The sequence below is a fragment of the Uncinocarpus reesii genome, genomic scaffold (genome assembly GCF_000003515.1).
Source record: "Uncinocarpus reesii 1704 scaffold_3 genomic scaffold, whole genome shotgun sequence".
NCBI classification, from domain to species: domain Eukaryota; kingdom Fungi; phylum Ascomycota; class Eurotiomycetes; order Onygenales; family Onygenaceae; genus Uncinocarpus; species Uncinocarpus reesii.
Window position 1 is genome coordinate 3,521,117 of NW_003052498.1, and position 18,342 is coordinate 3,539,458.

General features: G+C 49.7%; 7 protein-coding genes across 7 annotated transcripts; 5 read left to right on the forward strand and 2 right to left on the reverse strand.

The window, feature by feature from the left end:
• Window positions 1-829: 829 nt before the first annotated feature.
• UREG_05974 (uncharacterized protein) lies at window positions 830-1,717 on the forward strand (the record flags this gene model as incomplete). The annotated part of the gene is made up of 1 exon (XM_002585239.1): window positions 830-1,717. One exon carries the CDS (start codon window positions 830-832, stop codon window positions 1,715-1,717), a length of 888 nt encoding a protein of 295 aa, XP_002585285.1.
• Window positions 1,718-3,304: 1,587 nt separating this feature from the next.
• UREG_05975 (uncharacterized protein) lies at window positions 3,305-3,845 on the forward strand (the record flags this gene model as incomplete). The annotated part of the gene is made up of 2 exons (XM_002585240.1): window positions 3,305-3,544; window positions 3,603-3,845. 2 exons carry the CDS (start codon window positions 3,305-3,307, stop codon window positions 3,843-3,845), a joined length of 483 nt encoding a protein of 160 aa, XP_002585286.1.
• A 1,907-nt stretch (window positions 3,846-5,752) lies between these two features.
• On the reverse strand, window positions 5,753-8,056 carry UREG_05976 (G2-specific protein kinase nimA; the record flags this gene model as incomplete). The annotated part of the gene is made up of 4 exons (XM_002585241.1): window positions 5,753-7,362; window positions 7,415-7,829; window positions 7,894-7,946; window positions 8,005-8,056. The coding sequence occupies 4 exons, from the start codon at window positions 8,054-8,056 to the stop codon at window positions 5,753-5,755; spliced, it is 2,130 nt and encodes a 709-aa protein (XP_002585287.1).
• A 440-nt stretch (window positions 8,057-8,496) lies between these two features.
• UREG_05977 (uncharacterized protein) lies at window positions 8,497-10,738 on the forward strand (the record flags this gene model as incomplete). The annotated part of the gene is made up of 3 exons (XM_002585242.1): window positions 8,497-8,730; window positions 9,082-9,487; window positions 9,570-10,738. 3 exons carry the CDS (start codon window positions 8,497-8,499, stop codon window positions 10,736-10,738), a joined length of 1,809 nt encoding a protein of 602 aa, XP_002585288.1.
• Window positions 10,739-11,453: 715 nt separating this feature from the next.
• On the reverse strand, window positions 11,454-12,824 carry UREG_05978 (uncharacterized protein; the record flags this gene model as incomplete). Its single annotated transcript, XM_002585243.1, has 3 exons — window positions 11,454-11,770; window positions 11,811-12,497; window positions 12,557-12,824. 3 exons carry the CDS (start codon window positions 12,822-12,824, stop codon window positions 11,454-11,456), a joined length of 1,272 nt encoding a protein of 423 aa, XP_002585289.1.
• Window positions 12,825-15,632: 2,808 nt separating this feature from the next.
• UREG_05979 (uncharacterized protein) lies at window positions 15,633-16,067 on the forward strand (the record flags this gene model as incomplete). The annotated part of the gene is made up of 1 exon (XM_002585244.1): window positions 15,633-16,067. The coding sequence occupies one exon, from the start codon at window positions 15,633-15,635 to the stop codon at window positions 16,065-16,067; it is 435 nt and encodes a 144-aa protein (XP_002585290.1).
• Window positions 16,068-16,957: 890 nt separating this feature from the next.
• Window positions 16,958-17,431, forward strand: UREG_05980 (uncharacterized protein; the record flags this gene model as incomplete). Its single annotated transcript, XM_002585245.1, has 1 exon — window positions 16,958-17,431. One exon carries the CDS (start codon window positions 16,958-16,960, stop codon window positions 17,429-17,431), a length of 474 nt encoding a protein of 157 aa, XP_002585291.1.
• Between the last annotated feature and the right edge of the window lie 911 nt (window positions 17,432-18,342).

Consider the following 18,342-nt stretch of genomic DNA (forward strand, 5'->3'; position numbering starts at 1 on the left):
GAGATCAACAACAATCACTTGCGACGAGACCCGAAGCACCAATGCTGATTTCTCACTGATGCCAAACCGCTTGCGCTGTACTTCAAGGAGCTTTCAACCAGCCTCCTCCTTGCCTCCCGCCTGGGGCCAAGATTCAATGCCGAAGGTACGCACCATTTTAGCGCTTCATCAATTGACTCCAGAACCGGGCTCTTGACGCTGACCCCAATTCTCTCCCGCAGTGAATCGAAGAAAAAAAGAAATTCAAGTCAAAGCTCTTATCACGCGTGCAGCCTTGGAAGAAGCAATCCGGGGAGGCGAACAAGGCCTCCAGAAGACGTTCGACGCCCTCTGCACGAAAAATTCATCAAGGACCTCTCATTGGCGATATTGGCAGCGCATTCCAGCCCCAAGCTGCACCCTACCCTCCACTCTTGATTTGTTCTTCAAATTCCGGACGGCCTCGAATATTGGATAGGATTCTCTCGCTTCTCCGCGATCCAAGTTTGCCGATGCCCAACTTGTGAGGCTTCAGAACCTTGCCCCCCGGACATGCCAGCAAATTCCATTGGATTTAAGACATCTCCCTGGATTTCGAACCTGCAGGAATTAGGAACTTGGTGGTGAGCAGTTGCTGAACGACGTCCAACCAGCTTGCTTGTCTTGCCAGTGGAGCTTACACGCCTTAGGTAGATTGCCTCTTAGCCTTTCCATGGTTCGGTGCTCGAGACCCGCAACTACCACAAAGGCAGCCAAATATCGCTCTGATCACACTTAACTCTAAGCTACTGCGTATTTCAACCATTTCAGTCACACCTTCGCATTCTAGATTCGAGGGCATTATTACCCCATGGCCAAGGATAAGGAACGCAGCGTCAACCCAGCGCAAGCCCAACGCCGGTTGGAGAAGCAGCGGGCCCTCAAAAAAGGAAAAGCCGAGCTACAGAACCGTCGAAATGAGAAGTTGGCGCGTCGGAACCCGGAGCGCCTTCAGCGGCAGATCGATGAGCTAAAGTCGGCGGAGGAATCGGGGCAACAACTGAGACCACGGGAAAAACAGATTCTCGAAGGCCTAGAAAAGGACCTTAAAGCAATCAGGAAGGCAAGAGAGTCTCTTGGAGACCGTGCACCCCAATTCGGTGGTGGCGATGCGAGGCGCGGACAAGGACGTGACAGGGATGCCGGTCGAGGAGTACTAGGCAAGAGGAGAAGAGACGGATGGGATCGGCGGAGAGAACGCGACGATGCAAGCGATACGGACGAGAGCGTTCGAAATATACCCATGCCGAGAGACACTCCACCTCCGATCCCACGTCAACACCAACGGCGCGGACCAACGAGTGATACGGAACCCGGAGAACAGCGGCAAATTCATGGACTACCGGAGAAACCTCCAATCGAAACCAAAACTATCTACGAAGCGGCACCGGCCATCAGAAATTTACAGCAGGAAGCTGTGAATAAATTCGTTCCTGCAGCCGTAAGGATGAAACAGGCGGCAGTTAAGGGTCAGGGGCGGTTGGTAGAGCCGGAGGAGATGGAGCGCTTGGAAAAGGAAGGCTATGTTGCAGCTGCTCTACCCCCTTCGACTCCGCGTCCTACCGTTCCTACCGATGATTCGGCACAGAAACCCGGATCCATGGATATTGATGCTGCTACCCTCGCAGAAGAGGAAGAACGATTTCGACGAGAGCTTAAACATGTCCAAATAGAAGAAGTGGAGGATGAAGAAATATGATTACAATCCAAGTCGCCGCAAACCAGAACAAAGCTGGAACCGGCCTCAACCTGCCTCCCGACAAAAAATTGGGCTCACCCGGTCGAACTCGCAAATTTAATCTTTCGATAACATTGTTGTATAAATCTACTATGTGCAGAACAATCCCCAGAGCGCCACACCCGTCCAAGTGGCGTGCAATGCCGCAATTCCCCAAAAGTTTGCGAGTTGATATTCGCCACCAACCCACCTGCTCCAACTATACATGCCCACCGCAGCGGCGTGGGATAAAGCAAAGCATGAGCCCATCACCCGTCCTACGTGTGTTCGTCGGATATGGTAGTCTCGCAAGAACCAGCTGCACAGAGCGAAGGGGAAAGATGTGTTTGCGGCGCAGCGCATGAAGAAGCGTGCGGCCGCACTCCCGCGGATCTCTGATTGTTCAGGGAAGAGGATTGGAGAGCCGGTGTAGAAGAGGAATAGGTCGGCGGTGAGGATGATGGCGGCGGAATCGTAAAGGAGGCGGATTAGCTTGGGCTGGAAGGGTGCTGGGGGCGAGGACGCCTTTGAAAAGTAGATTAGCTTCTTGCAAATAGACAGGCAACTTTCCGGGGATTCGATGTGAAGTTATCGGTGTAAGTACCATTTTGTATTTTAACGCTGGAAGTTTTCGGGAGGTTATCGCTCAGCTAAGGTTGCTATGAGAATGGGATGGAATCATTGACTGCTAGGGAGCATTGTGATGATACCTTTGAACCTCGGAAGAAAACCCCAAACACATGATCCTTGCGATTATTAATAGTTCGACCCCAGCTAGCGAGCTTCTATTATCATTTCTCTAATGAACTCGTCAAATTCTACAGCGCTCAGTCAACAAACTGGAGGTGATCATCCAGGCAAGACTGTATAAGTCTTTAAGGATACAATTCAAATCCTGAAAATCTCAAAGTCCTACGAAATACATAGCAGTGGCATCTCACCAGATGGATATTGGGCCTATACTAATTACAAGCAAAGCCGCACACTGGCAGACTGAGCCAACTTCCTGTAGCTGGCTGCAACATCATCTTCAATATCAGTAACTACTGCCGACAATGAAATGCAACTCATTCATCAGCTCTTGTGAGTGACTTTGACTGTTACTATGACGGACCTCACTTCATTCCACTCACTCCTGAAGCGCACTAATTTAACCTTAATCTTTTAGCCAATGGAATTCTGATCTGCCGTACTGAACTCAAAAGTAAAAATAGACTAGTCACTAGTGCTGGTGTGTTGTACTATGGGTCAAGTTGGACTGCATCGCTGTCAGTATGATCTGGCTGCGAACCATTTCTGTGAAAGCCATGGCACAAGCCAGTGACTGGATTACAAGTCAACAGCCGGATGGTGAATGTGCTGCCATCACCAAATGCAAATCTGAGTGATGTTTAAGTCATTTCTTTTGAAGCCAAGAGCTCATTTTCTCAAATATAAAAAGGCGTTCATTTCCAACCATTCTCCTACTTCTACATCAAAAATGGGAAAATAAAAAATACAATATATAAAATAAAAGCATCTATTTGCTCATTACAATACTTAAAATCATGCTTATCAACGCTCGTCAAAATGCAAAACCAACCAAAACTCACCCCAAGATTTGGCTGCCCGTTCCCACCCCAGTCACCACAAAGACTGCGCCGAGAGCTGAGAGAATCTAAAGGATCAATGACAATTGAACAGTACCTTGGTGCTTCGGGTCTATACCACTCGACAACGGTCTCTAGCCCCGTTCCATACCTCTGCTCTGTCCTTCTAGGTAGAAAAAAATGCGAAGAGTGCCGAAAGGCCCATCGCCCCTGTGTCCCGGTATGTGCTGTGTACAGAATTTTGGTCGGATACGGCGCTAACGGTTGCGTGTCGGTAGGCACCGGTGAACAAGACCCCCCAACAAGTCATTGACCTCTGCGGGCCAATCTACTTTAACAGTAGGTTTGGCTGTGTCGCGCAAGGTGACCGTGATGAGTTCCAACAGCTTGTCGCCGAAACTAACCGGCCTGCGGCTCTGGTGCGAAGCCAGAGAGCTCGGGCAGCTGCTCTCGCTAGCGTCGCCAGTTTCTCCGTACAAACTTCAGATCGGTTTCAGTTTAAGCAAAGCCAGAATACCTAGGTGGAGATTCGGAGACTCTGACCTTACATGTTTGCATCAATAATAACAACAGCTACGCAAATTTTGGCAATCTGGTGAATTTGGTATCATTGAGCCTGGAAGGTGGTATCTCGGGTGCGGCTGTAATGGTATCACGGCCGGGAGTTTGCAACGGGGTCGAGGCGTACTACAACTGGACAGCAGAGCCAGCAGTGTTGAAACACTTCTTAGAGTCGGCACGGGTCCACGGTACATCTAGAACATCTTCTTCAGCCAGAACTAACAGCACTGAGGATAACAACGAAGGAAATCCAATCCCTGAGCATTGGCACAACGAAAGATTTTGCCGTTGTTTATCTTCAGATAATTGAGAATGCCCGAAAGTTCTTACCAAATGAAAATGTTCATTACTGAATATGCAGTAAAACATATCAGTTTCTATTATGATCAGTTCATAGTGGCTGAATATCTTCAAGATTGTCCAAATACAGACTTTCTTCAATCAGTTTTGACTTACCTGAGAAAGTTCTTGAGCAGTACAGAGTACAACAAACTTCATGAAACAGCATGAATAGAAGACTCTACCATCACAAAAGATATAACAAACAATTCAAGCCCTGCAAATCTATTCTGTTTCATTACCAGTGTGTGTTCAGTCAAAAGAATTACAGATGCTTTGAATAGTGATATTCTTCTTTTATCAGGAAAGTGGATTCTTGAGAAACGTTGCATGCTCCAACATATCAACAGGATGACTCTTACCCTCCAGGCGTCTCAGGTCCTTGGCCGGTCAATGCGGGTGGGTTGCTAACTTGCTCTATGGAAGTATGACTAGAGCGTGTGGTCCATTTACCCCCAGTGGCAACACCTATATCAATTGCTTGTGACCTGCTTAAGCATGGTCCGAAAATCGATTACACATTACGGAGACGAACCTCGGGATGCCAACGGGCGAAGGCGCATATCTGGCAATGGACGATGAGGATTAGCTGGCCGTGGGGTTTGTGAAAGCCAGGACCTGTTGATTCACAGTGGGAAACAGAGATCTTGTGGCCTGGGCAGCAGAATGATAGGGTCTCACTACCCACAAGTCTGCGGTCCTGAAAGGTGATGTTGTTTATGGTTCGTCTGTTGAGCTTTAGCATCATTATCAATTTATATCTCTGTGTTTTGATCCATATTATCAAAGCACCAAGTAAAAACCCTCGCAGCTTCTATGGCAATCGCCTGTATGAAGTAGAAAAACCTTTGTCATTCGCGCCTAGTTCAAACACCTAGTATACCAAAGGAAAAGGCGAGACCAAAAGTTCCGAGCAATGTCTAGAAAGCCAATTCAACCGCCAACATAAAGAGTGAAAACGAAAATCGTACGCCTGACAAGGCTTTGGTTATTAGAGGTCATAAAATGGGACTGAACCCGGCAAAAGGCAGAGAGGCAGGTGGGTGCAAAATGCGCATCAATGATAATCGGACTGGTACCGTAGTAGATGCATCAAGAAACCATGAAGAAAGTCGTGCGGAACATCATAGCTTGATCCCCGAAAAGCCAAAAAGCGAGATTGGTAGTGCTGATACGCCTACGATCCCCTGAAATCATTGAGCGAAGGACAAGAGAAGAAACCAACCATCCAATCCGCCCAAAAAGCACCGTTCAAATGCGACGCCAGTAAACTCCTCAAAAGAACCCATCAATCAAGCGAATGGATAAGCAGGCGGACAAGTGATAGGTTGCAACCCAAAAAACATAATACCCAACAGGAGCACCGCTTATCAAGCGAGCCTTTCGCGTTGCCTTACCTTTCCTAAGCGTCTCAGCAACGTCGTGGAGATGTTAACAAAAGGTATATCATGCACATCCGCTTAAAATATAATCGTTATATCAATGGCGCCGTGATCGCTTTTGGCTCAAATATTTAGCTTCTTTACATTCAACGAAGATTTCGAAGGATCTTGGCGCCACGAGCGAGAAAGGGGCTAGGCATCTCGTCCTTCTCCGGATCCCAGGTTGCAGGCGGATCTCTTTCGCTAACCCTCGCCGGAATGGGCCCGGTGATTGGAGCCCTGCTTTCTCCGGGACGTTTTAATTCTTCGAGAGACCTGCCACCGGCGCGAGCCTGAGCTAGCTCAACGAGAGTTCGCCCGCCCATATTTCTCTGCATCACTGCTTTGAACATTTCTTCTCCCCCAGCATTCGCTTTGGAGCCGGGTGGTTTAATCCCAGTCCTGCGATTGGGTGACCCTCCATCAAGAGCCAGACTAGTGCATGATGGAATTTTCGACAAGCGGCGATGGGGTGATTTTGCTCGTGCTTCAGATGTACGCATCTCTGGCTGCGAATTAGACTGCGCGCTCTGTGATGGGGCTTTTGTGGGAAACAAGCTAGGTTGATTGCTGAGCTTCTGCATCATTGCCGTGGTATTTTGTCGTAGCAGCGGCCGGTATGGAGCTTTGAAAGGATCCGCCTTGACCTGTGGCCGACTCGGGGACGGGAGATCTGGAATGTCCTCCTCGTCATCTGAGTACATAAGGGCGGCATCCCATTTCGGGACCTTTTTTCCGCCATCAGCAAAGATATTTCTCGCCGTGGAACCGAGATGCATGCGCCGCGGGGAAAGCGAAAGTGATGCAATCGACATCGGGGACGGCTCTGCCATCTGCACATCGATGGGGGACTCCAAGGTAGTTTTAGCACGGCTAAACGGCGTTCTATTGTACTTTCGTGCAGCTTTGCTGTGGTCTGAGCTTGGCGACTCGAGCGAAAGGGAGCTCAAATCAGTTGATGATGGGAAGTCGGTGTCGTCGGTTCCAACCGAGGAGCGCGAGATGTCCGTCGATGAGCCAATGCTATCGTCCTCGTTTGGCAGCATTTGGCCTTGCAAGACTCTCTGTTTTTGAAGTTCTGCGACCACTCTGTCCTGTACTTCGGCTTCAAAGCGTTTTCGGAGAGCGTCAATCTCCATGTGGACCTGCCTGTCAATCTCCAGTCTTGCTTTGACTTCCCACTCGCGGCGAACAGAATTCTCAAGGTCTGCTCTCATGGCTGCTTTTTCTTTATCGAATTGGGCGCATCTAAGCTCCAGTTCCTTCATCTTTTGGAATGCCGTCTCCTCTTTGGTCCGCAACGCCTTACCCAAGTCAACAACCTCTTTTTCCTTTCGCATCAGGCGAATCACTGGCAATTTAAGGAGTCCGGCAGTATCGGGTCGGTTGTCCGGATTGACGCGTAGACAATTCGCAATAACACTTTTGAGCTCTGGTGAGTATATATCTGGAAGTGGTGGATATTTTCCCTCGCGAATCTTCTGTACGAGTTGGATATGCGTCCGGGCATTGAATGGGGGCTCGCGCGTGCAAAGTTCATACATAATACAACCAACTGCCCAGATATCCGAATGAAGCGTGTATTTCTCGCCGGCACAAATCTCCGGCGACATGTAGAACGGTGTGCCAACGTAGGTTGACGCAAAGTCATGAGAGCCCATCAATTTTGACAAACCAAAATCTCCTAATTTCACCGACTGGTCCGCTCCAAGAAAAACTGCAATATATTAGGGATATACTTCAACACCGAGCGATTCCAGACTACTTACTATTTTCGGGTTTGAGATCGCGGTGCAGAATCATCACTTGAGCCTGCTTCCCTCTCAGCCCTACCGGCTTAGTAGATGTTAATGCACCAAATATGTTAGATCCAACCTCTGGAGGATCAACACCATAGTGACACCGGTAGAGGGCCGTCGCTAGCTGGGAGAGGACGCGCCAGACGTACTCCTCCTCGGCAAATTTGTTGTTCGCTTTAAGATTTTTGATAACCATGCTGAGGTCTCCACCACCGCAGTATTCCATGTACAAGTAAAGATCCTGGGTGGCCTTGAGGTGTTCCCGATGATAATATGCCACGATATTGGGATGTCGAAGCGAGCTGAGGATGTTGAACTCGGTGGTGAGCTGCTCGCGCTCTTTCTGGGACATCTTTATGTAATTGATTTCCTTGCGGCATAGGATCTAGCAACGAAGTCTTCTGTGAGCCCTTTGCGAAACCGGTGCACCATGGGAGAACAGCACATACGTATCCGTCAGTCTTCCGCTTGACCTTTCTAATCACCCCAAACGAGCCGCTTCCTGTATGGCTGTCAGATACGTGCTCAAAAACACAACTAATTGAGTGTAGCCGCCTCACCTATCCTCTCAAGTACCTCATACTTGTCCGCTTCTGCCAATGCGATTGCCATGATGCAATAATCAATCGTGCAAGGAAGCTATGGCAAACGTTGATGCATGGACGTGGAAGTGGACGGAGCTAAACCTGCTGCGTTAGTATCACCGTAAGGCCCAAAGGAATCGAGTTGATGAAGGCATGCAGTCGGAGACGTTTAAGCAAGCCCTCAAGACGATCCAAAAAGTCGCAATTGTTTAGACCGCCGTCGTTGCGCAGCAACCACACGGGCAGTAAAACACTTGCCCGCAATAGGCTTAGCCATGCCAAGAAGAGCGTTGCGCTAAGGAAGTGTACTAGCCAACTCTAGTTAGTGCGAGTCGCTTATCGATAAGAAGGCGGTGTGTAGTTAGACGGCATCGAACTGCCGATTTGCCATTTCGCCATCGCAACTTCTATCGCAACGTCGGGTCTCAGTTTCTCTCGAGCTGTTCGATTGCGTTTTCCGGATTCAAAATGACAGATTCTGCGTTACTGAGGAAAGACGAGCTGGAAACAAGCCTGCACAATGAGAGAAAGCTGATCCAGGCCGGCAAATTGAAGGAAGACAACCCTCTCGATCTGAGTGAAGGCTTCAAAGAACTGTGTGAGGCCTCTCGAAGAGGGGATTTGAAGGTTTGTCAAGAGAAGATTGCCGAGGGAGTGAATATAAACGGGAGGGACCTTTTTGACTGCACCCCCCTGATCCTCGTAAGTTTTCAGTGGAATCTCACGCAAGTTTTGTTTGAACATGATGGAATCTGTAATCCTGCCTTCGCGTGTTTGTATGGGATAGACGAATTGACAGCATGGTTAAAGGCTAGCCTCTGTGGTCATTATGAAACCGTGCAACTTCTCCTTGATTCAGGTGCCTTGTGCGAGCGAGACACTTTTCAAGGCGAAAGGTGCTATTTCCCTTGGTTCAGCTATTTTTTTTTTTTTCCTCAATAACTGTTAATTCTTAACACTTTATCGATCAGGTGTCTTTACAACGCTCTGAACGACCGAATACGGAACTTACTTTTAAAATATGATTATTCAAAATCAACTGATCCCCTGCAGCCATATGCGGCCCATATCGCGTCTCTTTTGACCAGGGACCACCCTCGAACTTCGGACATCGTCGTGGCTTCAGCAGATGAATCCTTTCCCTTGCACAAATTTATTTTGTCAGCAAGATCGCCGTATTTTCGAAAGAAATTGGCTCACTGCCCCGAAGCGACGACATGGAAGCTACCAAGCACTCTTCCGCCCCAGGCGTTTAGCGCTGGTATAAAGTACCTTTATTTTGGAGAACCACCCCGTGACTTGAGATCAGGCCCTGGGACCGGCTTTACAGAGTCTGAAGTCTTGGCGGGGATAGACAAAATCGCGACCCAGTTGGAGCTTCACAGCTTGATGGATACGATTTTGGACAGTGGCGATCGGAGGCTGGCTAGGCAAAGACGAACGGATGAAGTAGCAAAAGGTCAAAGCCAGATGCAAACATGGTTCCAGGACAATGTCCCTTAAGCACAAAATGGCCGTTAACACACATGACGTGGACAAAGTAAAATGGGACCGAGATAACACTATATTTGCCGATGTGCTTCTGAGAGCCGACGAGGACTTGATCGAAACGCCAGACGCAAACGAAACGCTTTTAGACTCGAAAGATGAGGCTACATCTAAGGGTATCCCGATTGGCCCTGTGTCTCAATCGCGTCCAATACCACAGGCAAAGAGCCCTCGGCGCTCCGTCCTTTATCCTGCTCATCGAGCCATGCTCATCCGATCCGAATTTTTCCTTGCCATGTTCTCATCCGCTTTTCGAGAAGCTCAAATGTCAAAGTACCTGCAAATAATTCATGTTGATTGTTCCCCGGATGTTCTAGAGGTCGTCCTCGACTTTCTATATACGGAGAAAGTGGATTTTCCGCTCGATATAGCGGTCGATGTTCTCTATGCTGCCGATCTCCTCATGATCGAAAGGCTCAAAACAAAGGCGGCTGTGATTATTAGCACGCTAGGTAACGGGAATTTGAAAAAGCAAGAACGGCCACTGCAAACCACGGAGAACGAGCCTCATACTACCACGCTAGAAGGGACATCAGGGACAAACGAACAAGAGGAAGATGAGGAACTAATAGACATCTACGAAATCATCCGTGCCGGCTGGCTTACGCGTGTGCAACGGCTAGAAGAGTTCGCCGCTCGGTACCTAGCATATAGGTTAGAGTCTCATATTGGCAGGCCAGAGTTCGAGCAACTTGTCCTTGAATCAGCAACTCGCATCCAAAAGCGACAAGAAACGGACTCTATAGAGCTGGTCGATGATATTCGATACTATCTTAGTGACCGGTTTAGACTCCGTTTTGAAGATTCCGGCCTAGACGAGATGATGGAGGGAGGTGCGGAGACCAGTATAACCGAATTTCAAGATAAAATGACAATGGCGCAAGCTGACGCATCGAACTCGAGCTCTGACGTAGGAGCATCATCTCTCTCTTCTAATGCGTTGGTCCCGTCATCGCGGGGTTCAGAGCCATCTGAAGATGAAGCCGTTGATCTCTGCGCGGACGTATCAACGCAGTCTAACCGCGATGTCCCCGCCGCCCCCGTATTTAGAACCGTGGATGGGGAAATTGCGGGAGATGAGTTTGCAAGGGACGCGATGAATTATCAAATTCTCCTGAACAAGCTTGACCGACTGCTGGAGAAACTGAACCTGGATGCTTGATATTTACTATTCAACACTAGAAAGGAACGCGGTGTTCGGAGTAGATGCATCTGCGCCCACCCTGCAGCCTTTCTCGACGATTTTGCATATATAAGTGGAAGCGCAGCTTAACGTTGAACATGGTCCCTCTCAAGGTGCTGCATATATTAAACCATGTATATTTGGACGATTTAACGATTAGAATGATTACTATCTAAATAGAAAATGATTCACAGAGTGAGGCTGTTCATGTATGTATTATTCGTGGGTAGCTCTCGATGTCTATGTGTCAATGGTTATGCGACCTAAAGCGATTGACTGAACAACATGAATCCCCAGTTGAGAAACGTCCATAAATTTACGTTTCATTTAGAAGAAAGTCATAAAGACTAGTTACCCAAAGAGCAAAAACCTTCAAGGTCATTTCTATTTTGTGATAAAATATATAATTACCCAGTTAGAGTGAGGGCAAAGAAGTATGATAAGACACAACAAGAAGTTCAAAAGGTAAAAAGCATCTCATGTAGAATTCTCCTTCACCATAACCATATGCACGGCCAAACCTTGCCATCTATATCCTTGACTCCTAGCCTAAATATTTCCCCTTATCCCCTGTATGCACCTGAGAAAAAGTGGTTATGATAAAAAACATCCCCTAAAATAACTTCTCTGGGATGGACGTTTAGGAATTAAATGTTTAATTCTCGGTATATCTTCGACCGAGGTTTGTTGCCTTTCAAAGGGACTGCGGTAAAAGGGCAAGCCTGGATGAGGATGTAGATTGGCAATCCAGGGAAAATGCCAATTTGACGCGGCGCTTCGTCGGGGACAACGTCCCATTCGAACGTCTGTTGCGAAATGACTTGCGAAGCTCGGCAATTCTTCTATTGATGTTGATCACCGCCACGTTCGCGATCTTACACGATGCAGTTGTGTAGATTTGCTCGTTGGTACTCCGTATTGTGGGCGTTATCATCGTCAAAACCCATTCGTCAAATCCGATCGCGTACCCCTTCCGTTTTTCAATTAACGAGCGCTGGCTGCGGGGCTGATCTGCCAGGATGACAGCCTCTTTCATGTCGCTTCATGTTACTTCGCACGCTGAATGCCTTCCCGCAGCCGGCATGGGGGCATCGAAACGGCTTCTCGCCTGTGTGACTATGCGAGTGAATTCGCAGGCTTGACGGCCGTGAGAATGCCTTGTGGCATATTCGGCAAATGTATCTGTCGTGGTTGAGTGGGTAAGTTGCTGTGTTTGATGGAGGAAAGTAGTGGTGATGCTGCCAGGCAGGACTCCCCAAGGCCACCATCTGCGGATGCGTTGGTTGACTTGGAAGGACAGCGAAAGTTACTGGCGGAAAGTTGGTCGGTCGGGCACCAGAAGAGTAGTACTCTGGCTTTGGAGGTGGTTCAATAGGAGCGGCGAAGGAAGGAGAGCTGAGAGTTGGTGGCGATGGGTAGCGGGCTTCCGGCCCTGGATGTTGGGAGGATTGAGAGATGGAAGTTCTGCTTGAGTGTCGTGAGATTTGCGACATTCGTCGTCCTTCTGGAGCCTCTGAAACTGGCGATGGGTAACTTCCAATGAGGCTGGGTAGTGAGATAGCGGTTCGGGGAGGGGATGATGCAGATGGCGAGTGATTTACACCGCCCATTCCCGACTCTGGTCGCAGGGGAGGCGTTAGTGGAAGGGCTGGCCTTTGTCTGATTGCTTGGTCCGCACAGGCACCTCGTCTCTCCAGAGCTAAATCAATGCTAGGAGGGGGGTTGGCTCGTTGCCGTTCTATTGCAACAGTCAATGTCTGCACAAAAGCGGGTTTTTGGGACTGGAATGACTCATACTGGCAACGTGAGTGTCAGAAGCAGCGTCGACGCTTTGAAGAAGGGATGAGATAGAAGGAAGCGAGAAGGTTGTCTTCCCGTCATCTTCTGGTGGCGAAAGAGGCAGGGTTGCAAAAGGAGGGTAGGGAGAGGCGGATGAGCTGTTCTCTTCGTGTGATCTTTTGGGAATGGAAGGCGATCGGATTCTTTGATGATGCTCGAAATATGATGTTGCAGACCCGTGGAAGGGAGCAGTCTGATCACAACTAATCAGGCTAGAAACGTTCATATTGAAGAAATGGGCTCAGTCGACGAGATGTTTTGAGCCAATATCTAGTTTCACGATCCGGGGTATCACACTGTGCCGTCCTCAGGCTGGCGGGCAGGCTGTGAAGTAAGGAAAGAATGGGATGGATAGCACTGATGGGCGGGGGTGTTGTCGACAAGATAAACAAGGAATTGGCGCTTGCGATTCAGGGTGGCCAAGTGAATATAAGAGGTCGATAATGGGGGGGGCCTGGGTGTGTGGGTGTGGGTGAAAAGGGCCAATAAGTAGAACAACCTGGATGGCCGCGAGTTTGCTCTTGAGTATCAGCCGAGATGAGAGATCGACCAGGACTAAGGCGTTCTTTCACAAAGTCAGCGGGGCCACTGCTGCTCACGCTGAGGGCGGGAGTGATTGGCGAGTTGGTAATATTTATGTAAATAAAACGGGGGTTGATTGGAGCATGGGGGCAAGGACAGGTTGGGGCTAGTACCTCAGCAGCCGTATTAACAGGCGAGAATATAAAAATAAAATAACATTTTCCAAAACCATATGGCGGTGATTTCTGGGACGGTCATTCTTGTGATGTACATACTCGTCTGTATGGATCTTCGTCGTCGAATACCTCAGTTCCCAGCGCCGTGATCGGGAAGCAGAAACCATAAACCACATCGCGGAGAAAAATTTAGGCTTTGTGGTCTGCAAAGTTAACCGTATTGAAGGGACACGCCAGCCTTAGTCAGAATTCATTATTATTACCAGCAAACCAGACGGGTTCTCGCCCGAGTCTTTTCCCATCTGACGGAGGGCGGAACAATCGTCATGTCGTCTCCTCTGGTGGTCCAGATGGGAAAAGGGTCCCAACTCCCAAGAGCATCTCGAATTGTGTCATCAACCATTATTATTGAAACTGTATTATTGATGGGAATGCGCCGTATCCAGCTCGTAATGGGCTTGGGCTTTCTTTGTTGGCTCTAGTTAGGGGGAGGCTATGTTAGCTCCCTGGAACACCAGGTGGAGGGAACGTGGGCGCCGAATTGTGATCGTGACATGGTGCTGAGCACGGCGCGCCACTAAATTGCCTCGTGGTAAGCTAGCCTCGACCTGGCTTGGGCCAACGGCAATTTCGTCTTCTTGTGGCATGGGCAGCCCATCATCGTGCTGATCGCCGGCCAAGGATCCAAGGGATTTGGAAAGGCTTGTTCCATGGAGAAGAGGGATGGGCAAGTATGGAACCTTAGCACCGGAGACGTTGAGCGCTAACTGGCTGAGTTAGCGAGGAGTGAACGCTGATGGGAGAGAGTTTGGGGTGATCCGCCCAAACAGCCCTTTAGCGCAGATCCATGCAAACCGACAGTGGACGGGACGCTGAGGTCCAAAAGCTGCGGTGACTCGTTGACTAGTTACTTTGAGCCTGGTGGAGTCCTCGCAAGGGCGCATGGCTCTGGGTATATTTTTGGCGATCTAGCCCCGATTTGCTTCCCAACCGCCTTCCAGCATTCCTGGCAGGCTGGCACGAGTGATCGTCGGTCCATTTGGGTGAGCAACGGTTTTGGGGCTTGACCTGTCACGACGGTATCGATCAAGCAAGTTGGTCTCCTGTATCAGAGACCCTTGTTGAAGAGGAGACCACTGTCAGTGATGAAACACCAAGTCCGTGACAGGTCACCCAAGGCAGAGGCGGCGCTAGTTGAGCCATGATGGGGAACACTGGCTCCGACGCAACTGTTTGAGTCAAACCTGTGGATCTCCTTTCCGCTGTGAAGAGGCTCAGGCGGCGGGGAGACCTGAGCGAAGGGAGTGAGGTCTTGCTCGTCGTGATGTTTTCCATCGCACGAGAGAAAAAAAAGAAAAAGGCGGCAGACGAGCGGATGCTGAATCAGCCGGGCGAGTGTGTTTTGACCACGTCTTGGCGTACCATGACGGGTCCGTGACGTGACAGAACGGTATTTCGGGTTCAGCTTTATGATACGGCGCTAGCCAGAGGCGGCTAGCGGTGGCTTGACGGGCAGAAAGTGGGATCGGCCTCGTGCGCTGGAGGATTCGAACCACAACAAGACACAGACACACACTGCACGGAATCATGGCCCGTTGTCGAGCTGCGATCGCCGGTTTCAAAGGGGCTTTTGTGCCGTTTCATGATCGTGCATTGTTCTGGAAACGATCAACATCGTCAAGCTGCCCGTAGGTGGGAGCCCGCCTTCCGGCCAACACATGACCATGATTCCGTCTTGACCGTCTTTTCGTTCCCGCCCGGTGTGAGCCTGTCTTGACAACCAGCAAGAAAGAAAAGCTTTGGCTACTGCTTGAGGATCTCCACGCTCCATTCTCTTGGGTTCCCAGGATCATGGGACATCGGCTTCCGCGGCACTAGCGGCTTAGCAATTCCCCTCTCTGGATAAGCGCCAAGGAACGGGTTGATGCTGTGCGATGCAGGGTTCATGAGATCGCATTTTCTGAAGGATGGAGGTGATCCGGGCAACAGCTCACGGAACAAAATCTCCGATTCGCGGCCAAGCTCGTCAGGGTCACAGCTGGAGCCTGGGGGATGCCTACGATGCCTTCTGTCCCGTCAAGCGTACACGATGAACATGATATGATCATATCGATCACGAAGCCCCAGTGAGCCTTGCGAGTCCCCATTTCCTCGGCCTGGCAAACGCTAATATCAAATCACCATAATTATTTGATTTCTTTTTTCTGTGCTTTCCCGGGAGCCATTGTACATTGATTGCCGTCACAAAAGGATCTTCATCGCAATTATTTGGTTCGAACAAAGGGTCACCACCAAGGGGGGAAAAAGCAACCAGCTTCATCTGTATTTCTCATTCAATGATTGCTTGGTGGGCTGGTGTCTGGACAACCCAAAAAAAGACAGGCTCACCGGAAAGTAAATTTGTGCTCAAGAAAGCCTTGCAGAAGAAGAAAAAGGGGAAAAAAGGGGGGTCCTTTGAGGCTTTCTTTGCGGACGAAAATAATATCAATACGAGCTGGAGCTGGCTCGTGGGTGCCATGTGGCAGGAAGGAATGTCCTTCCAACCCCGGCAAAGCTCAAAATGTCTCAATTTCGTCATGATAATTATTCGGTCAACCGCTCGGGTGCTTGCAAAAGAGAAGAAAGGGTCAAGGGGATCGAAAAACGAGTGGACGAAAACGACCGGCAATGCAGGAATGTGGCTGCCGGAATTTAAGATTCGAGACATGCGAGCTTCAGGCCAGCGCGCTTCAATTGGCGGGGAGAAGCGAGAGTCCTTTATGCCACCTTAAGCGAGATCGACGATGATCTTCACCATTTGTTCGTCGCCGATACAACAAGAAATTATATTTGTTGCTTCGCAGCTTTAAACGGGTCGCCCCGCGCGGATTGCATCGTTTGGAGGACGGCTGTTCATCCTCATAGAGCGCGAATCAGTGGAACCGCTGTTGGCAGATCTGAAATTGTTATCGGACAACAGGGCTCCGTTTATGCAATGGTGGGATTGATCCTGCTCAGCAAGGATGCCATCACCATCATTATTCTCTTCGTCCAGCCATTAATATTATTTTACGAATATTAGTTGTCTTCTCTTGGAGCTGAGATGCTTGGTTAAAAATGGAACATTTCGACCACGTTGAGTGGCTAAAAATTTCCGATGCATCCTGTAATAATACGATCTGGGAGATTTGACTGATACGGGAATGCATACTCCGTTCGTCCCATCGTTACGACCATTCCCGTTTAGAAATTTCCTGGCGCCAAAACAAGGCGTGAGATTGGTCCATCAGACATCAAAATTACCTATTTTTCACGTATTTCCATTCCCTGCAACACAATATCTCGCGTCTTTAACCTCGCTCTCGAAAACACGCCCCGGTACTCCGTACTCCGTGGTATCCCTGCGATTCCATCGAAAGATTGCCGGCGCGTTGACCGGGGTTTGGACTGCTGGGAAGCGTAGCTGGACTGCTAGTGATAAACTCTCTCGTGGTTTGGAAAGCGGAAGCATCTCCCAAGTATGGAGATCGATCTCACGGCCGGGCTCTCATCGCTTGAGGATTCTCGCTCCAAACAGGATGCTCCTCAATGCATGGAGCCCAGGCTTGGTAACTTATTACGGGGTACTAATGTACTACCTCCCATTGAATATTTATTACAGGACGCTTGCAATTACACCCACATGGCGCCCGACCGCCTCGGCACTAGTAAAGAATCATTGGCAGCGACCCGGCCTCCAACCCGCGACCGCCCGGTCAATGCACCCAACTGGCACCCTTCTTCCCCTTCAGGTCACGCTGCTAACCTGCAGCCTGAGCCACAGCGGCAGCGATTGGCTGCAGAAAAGGGGGGGTGGGGGTGCCAGGCCGATCATCCTCACGTCCCACGTGTTTGGGGAAACTCTGTTTACGAGCCCGCGACTTGGTGGCGGGGGCAGTTAACGTTAGTACGGAGTGCTTCCCCCAAAGCTTCCCCCTTTCCCACCGATCGCTCGTTCGGGGAAGCGGTGGGGACAGGCGAGATTATTGGGGATGACACGGCCGGGAGTAAGATGCGCAGGCCACCCGTTTCCTGGGTTTCGTGCGCCTGGCCTGTCTGCTCTGGCAGCACTGCAAGCCTCAAGGTCCAACCACAACCTTCTGCGATTTCAAAGTAACTGGCGACGAGGGCTTGCCAACTTGGGCTGATGCTGATGAACCTCAGGCGCCAGTCTCCAGATTCCAGCAAACTTGCGTGGAGACTCCTGACTCAGAACTCAAGAGCGGAATCCTCCGTTAGTTGTTCGATTCTTTACCGAGCTCCCAGGGAGGCGACAGACTAACAGTTCAAACTCAAGTCTTCGACGGTCCGAAATCTGGTTCCTGGGACGGAACATGTTTGGCCGCACGCCATCATAGCGATACTCCTACTTTAACATCGCTGCTTCCCCAACCTTCTCGAAGACATCTGGAACCCGGTTGCACCTGGTAGCTGGCAATCCGTGAGCCACAAGAACAGTGCCACGGACCAGTTATTACAAGGCACAGGAGTCAGGACAAGTAATTCATCATCCGAATTCGAGAGCAATCTCTTTACCTTGATTCAATGTCTTTGCGGGGGTAAACTGGAGAGCTTTCCACTCAAGAAAACCTTCAAGCTTGCGACATCTTCCCGTCCAAAGCCCAGCTCGCTGGAATGCAATGGACGCTTGTTTCCTCATTTCTCGCCTCCACCCTGCGCCCACAACTGACTTACTGGGCTAGACTCGACCCCGCCGAACTAATAGCGGTCTTCAGCCTCAGTCAGGTTGGGGCTCCAGGGAAAACTGTCTTGAGCATGGGCGAAAACAATGGCCTGACAAGATCCGCCTTGATCTAGACGCGACCAAGCCGGCGAGAAATCACAAGCAAGAAAATGCACAATTCATACTCCGTATTGTGCTTCGCAATCTCTGCCTGGGTCCAAGGACATTCACTTTGTAATTTCCAGTTCTGGGACCTGGGGCAATTTGGAAGTTATTGGGATATCATAAGCCGGTCGCAAGTTGAAAGTATCAAATATTACAAGCACAAGGTCATTTCAGGCGAG